Below are 13,102 nucleotides of genomic sequence, written 5' to 3'. Positions count from 1 at the left end.
ACGTCAAGTTTGGGTCGTGCTGGCGGTGCGGATATGCTTGTGCGTGCTGAATCGCCAACACCATCGTCGTCCGCATCCACCTTATCGCTCTCACCTGCTCCTCATGAGTCGAGGTACATCCCTTCGAAATCTTTCCAGTCAGATCGTGTTCCTCGAAGTCTCGCCAGTAGCTCTTCCAGTCGAGGTATGGATAGGCATATAGGATTATCATTCGATCGATCCACTTGGGTCCCCCCTACCAGGCGAGGAGAATCTGTAGAGTTCGAAGACGGATTCTCGTACGAAGATGATATGGATGACACCCCTCGAAAGTATAGGATGCATTCGTTCGGTAGCTCGTCAGCATCGCCTCAACTTGGAATATTTCCGACCCCGTCAACCAGCAGCACCCATGATCGACGTTGGAGTGGAATACACCAGGATCGTCAAGAAATGTTCCTCGACCTCAGGGATCGCTGTCGAGGGCTCGAAAGGGAATTGACTGAAGCTCGTCTAGTGGAAGAATCAAATCGATGCAAACGGGACGCAGAATTGTTGATTCATCACGCTGAGATTGCGCGTCTAAGGGCTCAGTGCGAGGCGTTGGAGGTCGAAAAGGCAGAATGGATGAAGCAGAGGATAAAATGGCCTGAAGAAATATCGCGTCCATCTACGGAGGAGAACGAAGACGAAGAGGAGCCACGAGATCCCCCGACAAGCGAGGAGGTTTCTGAACGGGCCAACACGTCGACGATGATCGAAACGCATCGCGAGGAGATCATTGGCCTGGTATTGGAACACGAGAAACAGATCAACACGTTGAGAAGGGAGCATGATGCACATCTGGAAAGCGTGCGGACGACTCACGAACAGGCTCTTGGGCAACTAAGAAAGGAGAAGGAGGAGTTGAGGACCAAATTGTCTATAGTGGAGGGACAGGTGCCTCCGCTACGAGCAGCTGTCCGACGATATAAGGAGGGATTGAAAGATATGGGTAGAATTCTCAATCTCGACTTGTTCCCGAACAGGGCTAGAGAGAGGAGTCGGCGTCGACAAAGTGAGCCTGAGAGATCAACTCAACAACCGCCTACTCCCGTATCGCCGGCGAGGAGTCTCAGCTCGGCCCAGGTGACGACGACAAGTGCGGAAACAGAGCTCGAGGGTGTTGTGAACGAGAGTCCAGCCGATCCGAATCAGCGTGTCGTCTTGGATCAGCCTGTCGTCCTCGATCAGCCTGTGGCTGTCGCCTTGGATCAGCCTGTCGTCTTGGATCAGCCTGTGGCCGTGACTCAATCGGTAGTTGAGGATCAGCACGTTGTCGCGGATCAGCGTATCGACATCGAGCAGCCCGCCATCTCAAAGCCACCTCCCGTGCAGGAGGAGGTCGAGGGGCAAGAAGAAGAAGAAGAAGAGGAGGATGAGGAGGTCGAGCTTGTGGAGCATATCGAGCGAATCGAGCACGCCGATAACGTCGAGGCGGACGTGGAGGATCCAACACCCGAGGAGATGGCACCCGACATGCCGATAGAATTCGATCACTCAGACGAGATGGAGTTACCGATTGCCACTGTCGCCCCACGTATCGACATCGAGAGCGAGAGCGCACATTTGACGACTAGTCTCACTAGTGACAATCTCTTAAGAGTTCCCGAGCTTAACCCAAGGACTCGCAGAGCCTCGTCCATCCTGCGAGAATCCCTCTTCCCACCAGGCGAGGAAAACGTCAGGCCACCAGACGATGGGTCTGTCCTGGAACCGGATTCACCTTGGGTTCAAGCTTCCGAGCCAGATCCACTGGACGTTATTGGTGGTGGGGAGGACGACGTGTTGAATTTACCCGAGCCAAGATCACCAGACCAAGAACCAGAAGCGATCGAAGGAGGAGACGAATTCAGACAACATCTCTCTACCACTCCGACTTTGCGTCAAACTTCCAATGCTAGACTCAAAAATCCAGTCGTTTACTCGCGTCGGGGCCGCACCTCGTCCACCACCAAAGGATCACCTCTCCAACCTGCCTCGTCTAAGAAAGGATCCAAGTCGGTGCAGGCGCGTCGGCGTGCCGCCTTGCTGGAGTCTCCCAAATACGGTCAGGTCATCGCGGAATGGAAGGCCAAAAAGGGGCGACGCAAAAGTGGACCGGCAATCGGATCCGCATCTACGGGTACCAAGCATCGAGTTTCGACGGGCATGTACGCAAGGCGAGAGATTGGCAAGCAGAGAAAATCATTACCCCTGACACCGAGTGCTGTACCCGATACACCTCCCGTCACTCGCGTCTCTGCACCTGCTTCTGCTTCTGCACCCCCTTCTGCTTCTGCACCTGCTACTGCTTCTGCATCAACGGATATTCAGAGTCGAGCCGCAAAAGTCACGCAAAGCCTACCTCGAGCGCGAGCCTCATTCCCGTCCCAGGTTGTCCCTGCTGTCCCTGTTGTTGCCGCCGAAACCCCCATCCAGGTTTTCCCTCCCGAACCAGTCTTCTCTCCTCCACCTCCACACGAACTCGACAATACGTTTGAGATCGAAGCCATTCTTGACGAAGTCTTTCGAAAAACGTCTAGAGGTCTACGAGTGGCGTATCTTATCCATTGGAAAGGGTATCCCTTATCTGATTCAGGTTGGATATGGGGAGATGAAGTGAAAAAGGATCAACTTTGGGATTCGCTCTATGCTTTGTATTTGGCGCGAAGGTCGGGCGACGCCAAGAGACAGAGATATCAGAGAGGTTTCAAGCCGTGAAGTCGGGGGGATCAAGACGCAACAACACAGAAGGAAAAATAAACGCCGCACGCACGGGCCACGACTTTTGGGAAGACTACTGTATGCAGCATTCTTTGACCTGGAGCCAAGCGGGACCGGAGTGCTTGCTGGCAAATGTGGACAGAGTTGTATCATATGTATCTCACGACCGATTATAGCTCAAGCATGTATATAAGGGATACGGATCTACTTGGAGATTCATTCGGCTGGGATGTACATATCACAGTAGCCAACAAGGAGAGTGAAAAAAAAAAGACAACACGACAATGGGCAATGTGCTGCAAACATGATGAACGATGTGTGTGTAACAGTGCAGTATAAGATTACAAACAGGGGGTGAAAGAGATCCCATCCATCATGCCCTTCTAAATGGCAATGTCCTCGTCGACTTTCAGAGCCTCCTTCAGACTCTGCTCCAATTCGCCTCTCCATTCCCAAACTTGGAATTTATGGTTTAAATCCTTTCGGCCATGTACGCCCATTCCATTGAGTCCACCTCCTCGACTCCTGGGGAAAATGTAGAATACTTCTTTGACTCGAGAATGGAGTAAAGCCATGGAACACATGACACACGGTTCATGTGTCATGAATAATGAGAGGGAAGTCAAGAGGTAATCGGCACCATTTCGAGTCGGCTGAAGTTGAGAAAAGGGAGGAACGGTCCTCAAATACGCAATAGACCTAACGCAATTCAACACGGAATGCCGAAGAGGATGCGCGGTCGATAATCTCGTATCGGTCGAAGAGGCCCTCAAATCAGGCGTGGGCGGAATAAACGCTTCTGGACTTGGCCAGAAAATCTCAGGCTGGGCAGTACAAAAGACGCCAATGGGTAATTCTCCACGATCTTTCGCGGCTAACGCCAGTGAAATGGCACGCTGTATACCAGCTTGTACCCAGGCTCGACGGGCAGCTGACCAGGTCTCCGATGTTGTAGGTCGGAGCTGCGATGGAGAGAAGATGACGGGCCAGATTTTGGCTTTGGCCTTGAGCTCAGAATCGGTACGTGCTGCTGCGGTGGGAACGGTGGCAATGTACGGCACAAGAGATGCGAGTGACTCGTGAAAAGTCGCCATGCTTGATGTGATGGATTCTTTGGACATGTGAGAAAGGGTGCACAGAGCGACAGATTGGCGCTCTGAGATAGGCATAGGTGAGTCCAATGTCGAACGCGGTGTTGACATTTACTCACCCTGCCCGTCAGCTTTTGTTCGTTTGAAGACTCGTTTGAGGTGTCTCATGGACGATTCGCCAAAGTCCATCTCCCTGGTGAAGCTAAGCGGCGTCAGCAAATGATTGTCAAGAGTGGGGGTACTTGACAGCTCACTTGAGCAAGAAGCGAGTCGTCCGTGGCTCATCCACATCCACTGCCCAGATTTGCACTGCGGGAACCGTCAGCTTCCGTCTCGAACACCGAGAGTCTTCGGCCCACTGAATGCGTTGAAATCTTCCTCCTCGTCTATCTCTGCATGCCCTCTGACCCTCTCTACATTGCCCAAAGCTTCCGCTCGTGGATCTCCAGATGACACGTTTACCCAATCACTCTCGTTCCATTCGAGATCAGGCACCAGCGCCGCCGCACCTATATCTGGCGGAGTGTTTGGAGATGGGGATGCAGTGGAGTGAAGAGGTGGAGGGAGAGCTCCAAGCGTTTCAGGAGATAGAGCAGTCGGTATATCCTGACTGAATTTAGGGATAGACACGATGTCATGGGTGAATGGCACTGGTTGAGGTGATTGAATTTCGAGATCTCCGGACTCGGAGGATGCGGTCAAAGTATCATTAGACAGGGCTTGTTGTTTCGTGACAAATTTGGCCAAGCGGATATCTTTGAGAGATCTGAGCTCTGATTCCATTTCGAGTCGTCTGTTCCGCTGAGCCCGTTTTATTTCTCGTTCCATGTGTTCTGTCTGATCGATCAGGTCGGTGGGTAGGATAGACGGGAATGTGGAGTGTTTGTCGGCCTGTCCAGATGTCCCATCGGGATGAAGCGTTGTGGTAGATGCCTCTTCATCGATTTCATGTGACTCGCCATGATCACCGTTTGCGAGACTCGAAGGCGTCTCTGAAGTATCGACAAACCACAATTTGCTCTCGTCCGCACTGTAACAAATACACAATTCCTCTCCTGCAGATACGGGTCGAACGGTTCTGAAAGCGATGGTACCTGATTTGGTATTCCGGATGAAATTGACATTGGGCCGATTCGAATGATTGAACAGCGAAGCTGTCCCCAAAGCAATGGCCATCCCTCCATTGGACCAACAGAATCCATACTCTCCTAAAATGGTGTTGTTCATACGCCCTTCTTCCCATTGGGATTGGGTGAGAGGGAGGACTGGGGATTCCTCCAGTAGGATGTTGGCTGAGATATCTTCTCGGGCGAACACGCCTCGACCACGTCCAGGGATAATCCGGATCTCCAAGCCCAAGGGGTTGATCCCTTGTGTGATCTCGCCGTTCGACGTTGAGGAGTCTCTCTGACTCATGGAATCATTTGGTCCATGGCTGCTGCTTGATTCGTCCAGGGTCAACAACTTCAGCTCAGCAGTTGCGGTGGACTTCTCGGCGGCCGCGACGGCACCGGGAACAATCGCACTCGGCTCAGAATGGAATGTGTTTTGATTCCCCTCAGCTCTTCCACTGTGCTTGTCCCCGTCAAATCTGTGACTGTTGTTTGATTCGAGGGAAGTGGTGGTAGTGGTAGTAGTACTTGTACTGGATTTACTAGTAGAGCTACCATACTGGTCAAATGGCATCAACTTTTCGTCCAGAGGTCCGGTGTGAGAAGGAGAGAGAGAGAAGAAGAGAGTTTGTGCGGATTGAGAAACACTGAGAAAGGGCAGTGGAAGACAAGCTGTAAAGAAAGCAGTCGAGGATGGATCGATAGACGTCTATAGGTGCATTGGACTTTTGAGATACAGATTTCTGAAAATTCTGAAGGATTCTTAAAAAAGCCACGTCAGAAATCATCTCATCAAAGCCCCTCGCCGTTCTCTACGTCTGCCTCTGACTCTCCTTTGGAGGTACTGGGAACCTCTCCTGAACCCTGATCCTTGACTGGCTTTTCAAACTCCCACATCGCCCAGTATCCCATCATCTCACTGTAAAAGATTGAAAATAGGCATTCAGCACCCTCAATCACCTCGACTCAAGCCCCGTTGGCTAAACCCACCCGAAACACGCTGCAGTCGTCCACTTCCTATTCTCAGCTTCGGGGAAGACTAGACTCCTATTCCCATAGAAGACTTCATCGTCGACTTCCTCTTGATGCCTTGGAAGGCAGTGCATGAACTTCCAATCGGGCTTAGCACCAGCTTTAGAGATCAATTCGTTGGTCACTTGATATCCCTTGAACGCTTCGAGTCTGGCCGCGGATTCGCTTTCCTGACCCATAGAGATCCTGCGAGAAGTGTGAGCGCGGAAGAATAGCACTTCACCACATGCAGAACTGACCAAGTATCCGTGACGATAACGTCGGCGTCCTTGATAGCCACCATGGGGTCTGTCGTCAAGGTTACTTTGTTCTCTGTTCCAGCGTTGACACTACCAGAAGATCAGTCTTCAGCTTCGGGGTTTACGCCTGAACCTCGACTCACACTCTCTCCCAGACTCGTGGATCGACCTTGTTGTACCCTTCCGGACTGGCAATGGCAAATTCCATACCTAGTCGCGGGACAGTGACCAAGAGCTCGTTGGAGATATTGTTGGTATCTCCTACATAGGCCATTTTCTTGCCTTTGAGACACTCGAGCGGTTTCATGGCTCTGATCGCCGTTCTGATAGCATCGAATGACGTCGACTTTGTCTTTAGAGGTTGAGGCGCATAAGCTTCTTGCAACGTCATGAGATCTGCGAGGATCTGAGTTGGATGGTAGAGATCACAGAGGGCATTGATGACGGGTACAGGGGAGTGTTTAGCCAGTTCCTAGTGAGCGATTGTGGGGCTCAGTTTGCGTCTCTTGGACCTGTCTCTAGTAGTCTACTTACGACCACTTCCTCATGAGCGTTGACTCGAGCCATGAATCCTTCAGTCATACTTCCGACGACGTTTGCCGTATCTCTCAACGTCTCATTGACTCCCAATTGGGCATCCTCCTTGCCCAGGAACATGGCATTCGCACCGAGCAAATGGGCGGCAGTCTCCGAAGCGACCCGTGTCCTCGTAGATCGCTTCGAGAAGATCAACGCTATGGTCTGCTTCTCCAGTACAGCGGGAAGGTCCCTGGGATGTAGTCGGGTCGCAACGTATTTGATAGCGAGTGCGTGAGAGATGGCTCGAGAGATTTGACCAGGGCTCAAATCGGCTAACGTGAGAAGACTGGGTGGGGGTCCTTGTCGTTTAAATCGTCCGTGGGGGGTATGTTTGACGGGTGCCCTTTGTAAAGGTCTGACTGGTGGCTGTGGGAAAGGTCTGGATGTTGACGATACATCGGGATTGTACGGTGATCCAGTTGTGGGTCGTGGATTATAGAATGGTTTAGATCGAGTTTGGTAAGGTGGACGAGAGGAGAAAGAAGAAGATGTCTTTTGATAACGTCGATCAGACCCGACAGGAGGAGGAGAAGAAGAGGAAGAGGAAGAAGAAGACTTAGGGTCGGTAGATGCATCTGGGCGAAGGGGACCATCTTCTCCGGTAGTGCTTGATGAGTACCTGATAGAGTATGGTGATTGACCAGAATGACCGGGATGATCGCCATTTTCTCGTCTAGGTGGATAGCTGGAACGAAGACCTCTGTGAGAGTAGTATGACAACCTGACAGAAGTCGTAAAAAGCCTTGAAGAAGCTGCTCGAGGTGCCGCCATCGGCATATTCGCATTGAGTCGAACGAGCATGGTGCGTGAAGATGAGTATGTGTTCAATGGTCAGTTAACAAGATCAACCTACTCGAGATCCTTGAAATTGATTCCATTATCAGCTTATGCTGCGGTGACACGTGGCACAAAATATACCACGTCACTCTTCCCATCAGAGGTGATTGAAACTTGTCAGATCGCATATGGTGTCCATCAGTCAACGAACGATAACGAGCAACACCACCATGATTGTCAGAACAGCAGCGAACATTGGCCCATCGAGGGTTCTGTATGGTGTCAGGACCATCGCATCATCATCAACATCCTCCACTGTCGCATCCTCTAGTTCATCCCCAGCAGCCTCTACATCACGTCAATCATCCCCACCTCGTCAATCCAGTTCATCATCCCTAAAGTCACCAACAGCTCAATCCCAATCTCCACCCAAGACTCATCATTTTGTCAAGCTCGTCCGATCGACAATAGGTCTCCAACAGGTATACAAAGATACTGTCCGATCACTGGGTCTCAAACGTCGTCATTCCGTTGCTCTCGTTCCGTTCAACAAGGGCTTTGGGGGAATGCTTATAAAAGTCAAGGAATTGATAGAAGTTCGCAATGTGACGAAACAGGAGGGATTGGATCTATTACGGAGGACTAAAGATAGGAGTGAAGGAGCTGGTGTGGTACCTACCGGGTTGGCCTTTGGAGGAAGTCGGTCAAAATCGGTCGGTGAGTGGTCGCTACAGGACGTAGACAGGCTCATGAACAATTGCTCACGTTGTTTTCAGAGGGAGAGCCATAGGCCTCCATTTCACTGTATGCATGACTCTCCTAACATCGACCGTCCACTCATCCATCAATCAATCTCGCGCTTCCCCACCGTCTCAACACTTTCCCTCCGTTCCTCATTTACTCAGGTGCCATGCGTACCGAGGGAAACTCTCGTTGCCATCCCCGGATCCCCCCTGCCGGCCGAGGTCTCATTTATTCGACGCTGTGTCATGGTGCTCATCCCAGATTTTCTGCAGCTCGATGTTGTTCTCCGTAATGTTGCGGACTTGGAGCATGTCAGAACTGTGAAGAGTTGTCAGTGTCATCGGCATCCTAGCTCTCTCTCTTGGACCTCACTGAGATTCGTGTGTGGGTCCAATGCCGGTCCCCTTCTCCCAAGAGGCGATGCTGCCATCTTTCGTCCTCGAATTCGTCAGCACAAGGATCAGAGGCGTCTCTCTCACTTCTGCGTCTGTGTAGAAGTCAACTTGGACTTCTTGCTAGCGTTGGTTCCTGTGTTCTGTTCAGACATGTTTGGTTGTATGGAGAGGATACAGGATGAGTGTCGTGTTCTTATTTATAAATGCGGGCCTTGTGACTATGAAAGGGTCTGCAACGACGGCGCCAACGAGAAGGCGCAAACAAAGAACGTGCTGATCGAAGCTGAGAGAACAGGTCCAGCCCCAATGACTATCTCGTCATCTCGTTCGCCGCTAGCATCCTTGATCGAAGCGGCAGAACCATTTCGAAGTGGCAGAACCATTGTATCCTTTGTTGTGGCTTCCAACCTGTAGAGTGGGGACTTCGATCAATGGATCGATATAGACTGTGTTTCGCAATCACTCCTTCCGTTGCGATGAGTACTGAGGTGCCCATGGACCCGAACGCGGGGGCCAGCGACCTCCCTGGGACCTGTGCTTACAAGTCCATGTCCATTGACATCGCCGCGAAGCAGAAAATGGACGTGTTGACGACCCGTCTCTCTGCTCTTGGTGGGAACACCATTACCCATCCCCCGTCCGCATTCACAGACGATCACTGGAACAGTGGCGTTCTGAGACGTCACAAAGTAGCTTGAACCCTCTGTACATGCATATACCCGAAGATCCAACACAACCCAATCCACTGATCATCCCAGAAAGCATTGCTTGGCGGATGAGACCGGCAACTTCGGCCCGGCGGCGGCGGCGGGGCGGATGGGATGGATGGGAACCACGTCAATTGAACATTTTTGTATCTTCTGTCTTTCAGTTTCATTCGACGCAAGGTAGCGTGTGAGTGGAAGCGCTGAGAACTCACCTCACTATCGCAGAGGAGGCTGTTGAGACGGTGTCAATCCACACACACACACACCAACCTCTCTTTCGGTCCATCCCGATCGAAACCCGAACGCTTCCATTCTGCAGGTTTTTTTACTCTCTTCCCTCTCGGCCGACTGAACGGATTATAAACCACACGACTTTGGGGTCGAAACGACTCTGCAATCGAGTCAGTCCATACCACCCATCTGGACAAGGACGTCTACCTCGACTCCTCCTCCTCCTCCTCCTTTGTCCATTCGTGGGGCACGTTCGTGATCTCCCACCTTCGGGCACATACATTCGTACCATAGGCCGCGCCATCTTCCTCGGACAGCCGCATCCATCATGTTCACCTCTCGCCCAGTCTTCGGGTACAGTCGTAGAGCTGTCATCATCACCGCAGCATCGACCGTAGCCCTCACCTCGACATATGTCTACCTCTCTTCACCCGCCCGACTCGATTCTTCCTCCTCTACACCCGTGACCAAACGACGTCCAGGTCCATTATGGTCACCCCCATCCCGGTCTCAGATGCTGGCGCATCTCAAGACTTCAGGCATATATATTCAACGGACTTCTGAGGGTGGTCCTGAACCTGGTCCAGTCCTCTCAAGGGAAGGGGACGACTTAGATGCCTCAAGCTCAGACGATGTCTTTGATCTGCTCATCGTCGGTGGAGGAGCTACTGGGGCAGGGACAGCCTTGGACGCTGCGAGTAGGGGATTGAAAGTTGCCTGTGTAGAAAGGGACGATTTTGCCAGTGGAACCAGTAGTAAAAGTACAAAATTGGTTCATGGAGGCGTGAGGTATCTCCAAAAGGCAGTTATGGAGCTGGATTATGGTAAGCAATAGTGCTACGTCTGTCATCCCTCAACACTGACATTTCGGCTTACAGAGCAATGGAAACTTGTCAAGGAAGCTCTGAGGGAAAGAAGGATATTCCTGGAGACGGCTCCGCATCTCTCGTCCATGCTTCCGTGAGTTGGTCTCGACTTTCTCTTTTGGACGCTGACCTGGGCCTGCACAGGATCCTCCTGCCAATTTACACTTGGTGGCAATTGCCATACTACTACGCAGGGTGTAAACTATACGATATCCTAGCTGGGAAAGAGAATATGGAAAGCGCGTACTGGATGGGCAAGGGTAAAGCTCTCGAAGCATTCCCAATGTTGAAGAAGGATGGGTTGGTGGGCGGTGTAGTCTACTACGATGGTGAGCTGGGGCTACCGAGCGGTAGCTCGTCGTTGGGATCTTTATGTGCTCAACTCCCTCTTCCAGGTCAACACAATGATTCGCGGATGAATATCTCACTCATCATGACGGCGGTTCAGCATGGGGCTATCGTAGCGAATCACACCGAGGTGACGAGACTGCACAAAAAGTACGATCCATCCAAGGGGTGCGAGCGAATTTATGCCGCTACCTTGAAGGACAACATGACAAACGAAGAGTTCATCGTCAAGTGTCGAGTGAGTCCGCATGGCTTCCAGAGTATGTCATGGTCTGACTCTTCGAAAACAGGGAGTCATCAACGCCACTGGACCCTTCAGTGACGGTCTAAGAAAACTCGATGAACCCACAACGCAGGAGATTGTTGCCCCCTCCGCCGGAGTCCATATCACCTTGCCTAATTATTATGGCCCCAAAACCATGGGTCTCCTAGATCCTGCTACTTCAGACGGTCGAGTCATCTTCTTTCTCCCATGGCAAGGCAACGTTATAGCCGGTACGACAGACTCTCCGACACCAGTCTCGCAGAATCCTGTTCCTGCTGAAAAGGACATCCAGTGGATCTTGGACGAAGTGAGAAATTACCTCAGTCCCGATGTCAAAGTCCGACGAGGAGACGTCTTGTCAGCTTGGAGTGGAATCAGACCGCTTGTCAGGGATCCAGCGGCGAAAAACACCCAGAGTCTAGTCAGGAACCACATGATCAACGTGTCAAAGTCGGGGCTGTTGACCATTGCCGGTGGCAAGTGGACCACATAGTGAGTAGCGAGGGATTCTGATTTTCCTTTCGCTGCCGGTCTCGCTGATGTCCTTCGGAATAGTCGTGCAATGGCTGAGGAGACTGTCGATCAAGCCATCAAGGAATTTGACCTCAAGCCCAATGGACCTTCTCAAACGGATCATATCAAGCTTCTTGGGGCTCATGCTTGGTCAAAGACAATGTACATCAAGTTGATTCAACAGTTTGGCCTGGAGACCGAAGTCGCCAAACATCTCGCGGAATCATACGGTGACCGAGCGTGGGATGTGGCAAGTATGGCAGACCCGACAGGTGAGAGAGCGGAGTGGAGGAAACTTTGACAACGTTCCCCAACTGATCGAGCTTACGTGCGTTACTAGGCTACTCGTGGCCGGTGCACGGGATCCGAATCTCCCCCTTGTATCCTTACATTGAAGCTGAGGCTCGTTACGCCTGTCGAAAGGAATACGCTTTGACGGCAGTGGATTTTATCGCTCGACGAACACGATTATCGTTCCTCAATGTCAGAGTCTCACTCGAATGTCTACCGAGGATCGTTGATATCATGTCGGAGGAATTGGGTTGGGACACTAAGAGGAAAGAAAAGGAATTTGACAATGCTCAGGAATTCCTGAGATCCATGGGATTGCCAGAGGTGAGTAGTGGTTCTCCATACATACACACTGTGAAGCTTCATCTTGGATCTCCCTTACCGACAATGACTCGTTAACGTATCTTGTTGTTCGTCAGGGCGCCAAACTCAAGCTGTCTGAAGTCGCTCGATCAAAATCGATTGGACCGATTTCTATCCCTCAGAGAGAAGATCAACAATTGTTTGAGCGTGCTCAGTTTAGTCCGGCTGAAGTCAGTCATCTCAAGACTCAATTCCATCAACTCGATTTCGTGAGTTGTCCCTCCTGTTCTGTGTCGTCATTTGTATTCTCCTTACAGTCAATTCACTGACCCTCCCGGCTCTTTCCTCGAAACTCCACAGGACAACGACTCACGTATCACACGAGCCGATCTCCTCAAAGCCATGACTCAAATGGGCTACGATGCGTCCGCCGAAACGGCCGATAACATTCTGAGAGAAGTCGATTTCGGACGTAAAGGTGCCATCGAGTTTCAAGATTACCTCGATATCGCAGCTGGCTTGAAAGAATTACACCTTGAAAATGCATTCACTCACCTCGCTCGAATGGATTCAAGTCGACAGATCTCCAGCGGAAACGATAATGGAGCGATTGGGAAACACGCCAAAGATTCGCAAGAAGAGAATGGAGAGAGAGGATCAAGGAGGAAGATCCCAGTGGAGAGATCCGGTGGAGGTACCTAGAACGTTGGTGATGGGGCCGAACGAACCTGCGTGTGGTTTCGTAGTTTTTGACAACACTTGTCTATATTGTGATCTTTGTGGAATCGCTTTCGACGACGACCTTGTCATGCAGTGTCTGTCAAACTTTGCACGAGTTCCTTAAAATTGCTTAAAGGCCTTGTCATGCATAAAAGGCATTCCCTG

At 51.3% G+C, this 13,102-nt stretch overlaps 5 protein-coding genes across 5 annotated transcripts; 3 read left to right on the top strand and 2 right to left on the bottom strand.

Moving 5' to 3' along the window:
* The first annotated feature begins 292 nt into the window (after window positions 1-292).
* Window positions 293-2,930, top strand: BD324DRAFT_637334 (hypothetical protein). The gene has a single exon (XM_022016992.1). The coding sequence runs from the start codon at window positions 319-321 to the stop codon at window positions 2,719-2,721; it is 2,403 nt and encodes an 800-aa protein (XP_021868553.1). The 5' UTR covers window positions 293-318; the 3' UTR covers window positions 2,722-2,930.
* BD324DRAFT_605115 (hypothetical protein) lies at window positions 2,931-5,231 on the bottom strand (the record flags this gene model as incomplete). Its single annotated transcript, XM_022013994.1, has 5 exons — window positions 2,931-3,880; window positions 3,935-4,017; window positions 4,070-4,124; window positions 4,175-4,616; window positions 4,821-5,231. 5 exons carry the CDS (start codon window positions 5,229-5,231, stop codon window positions 3,108-3,110), a joined length of 1,764 nt encoding a protein of 587 aa, XP_021868552.1. The 3' UTR covers window positions 2,931-3,107.
* Window positions 5,232-5,907: 676 nt separating this feature from the next.
* Window positions 5,908-7,548, bottom strand: BD324DRAFT_583724 (Aspartate/ornithine carbamoyltransferase; the record flags this gene model as incomplete). The annotated part of the gene is made up of 4 exons (XM_022013635.1): window positions 5,908-6,145; window positions 6,199-6,288; window positions 6,342-6,670; window positions 6,733-7,548. 4 exons carry the CDS (start codon window positions 7,546-7,548, stop codon window positions 5,908-5,910), a joined length of 1,473 nt encoding a protein of 490 aa, XP_021868551.1.
* A 236-nt stretch (window positions 7,549-7,784) lies between these two features.
* BD324DRAFT_653541 (hypothetical protein) lies at window positions 7,785-8,344 on the top strand (the record flags this gene model as incomplete). The annotated part of the gene is made up of 2 exons (XM_022018670.1): window positions 7,785-8,271; window positions 8,331-8,344. 2 exons carry the CDS (start codon window positions 7,785-7,787, stop codon window positions 8,342-8,344), a joined length of 501 nt encoding a protein of 166 aa, XP_021868550.1.
* A 1,219-nt stretch (window positions 8,345-9,563) lies between these two features.
* Window positions 9,564-13,054, top strand: BD324DRAFT_637325 (putative glycerol-3-phosphate dehydrogenase). Its single transcript, XM_022016991.1, has 9 exons — window positions 9,564-10,455; window positions 10,510-10,591; window positions 10,642-10,826; window positions 10,893-11,083; window positions 11,136-11,602; window positions 11,666-11,895; window positions 11,964-12,238; window positions 12,334-12,486; window positions 12,578-13,054. The coding sequence occupies exons 1-9, from the start codon at window positions 9,960-9,962 to the stop codon at window positions 12,917-12,919; spliced, it is 2,421 nt and encodes an 806-aa protein (XP_021868549.1). The 5' UTR covers window positions 9,564-9,959; the 3' UTR covers window positions 12,920-13,054.
* Window positions 13,055-13,102: the final 48 nt, after the last annotated feature.

This window comes from Kockovaella imperatae, assembly GCF_002102565.1.
Source record: "Kockovaella imperatae strain NRRL Y-17943 chromosome Unknown BD324scaffold_15, whole genome shotgun sequence".
In the NCBI taxonomy this organism is placed as follows: domain Eukaryota; kingdom Fungi; phylum Basidiomycota; class Tremellomycetes; order Tremellales; family Cuniculitremaceae; genus Kockovaella; species Kockovaella imperatae.
Note: the sequence above shows the minus strand (reverse complement) of the source record. Positions and strands in the feature narration are given on the sequence as shown.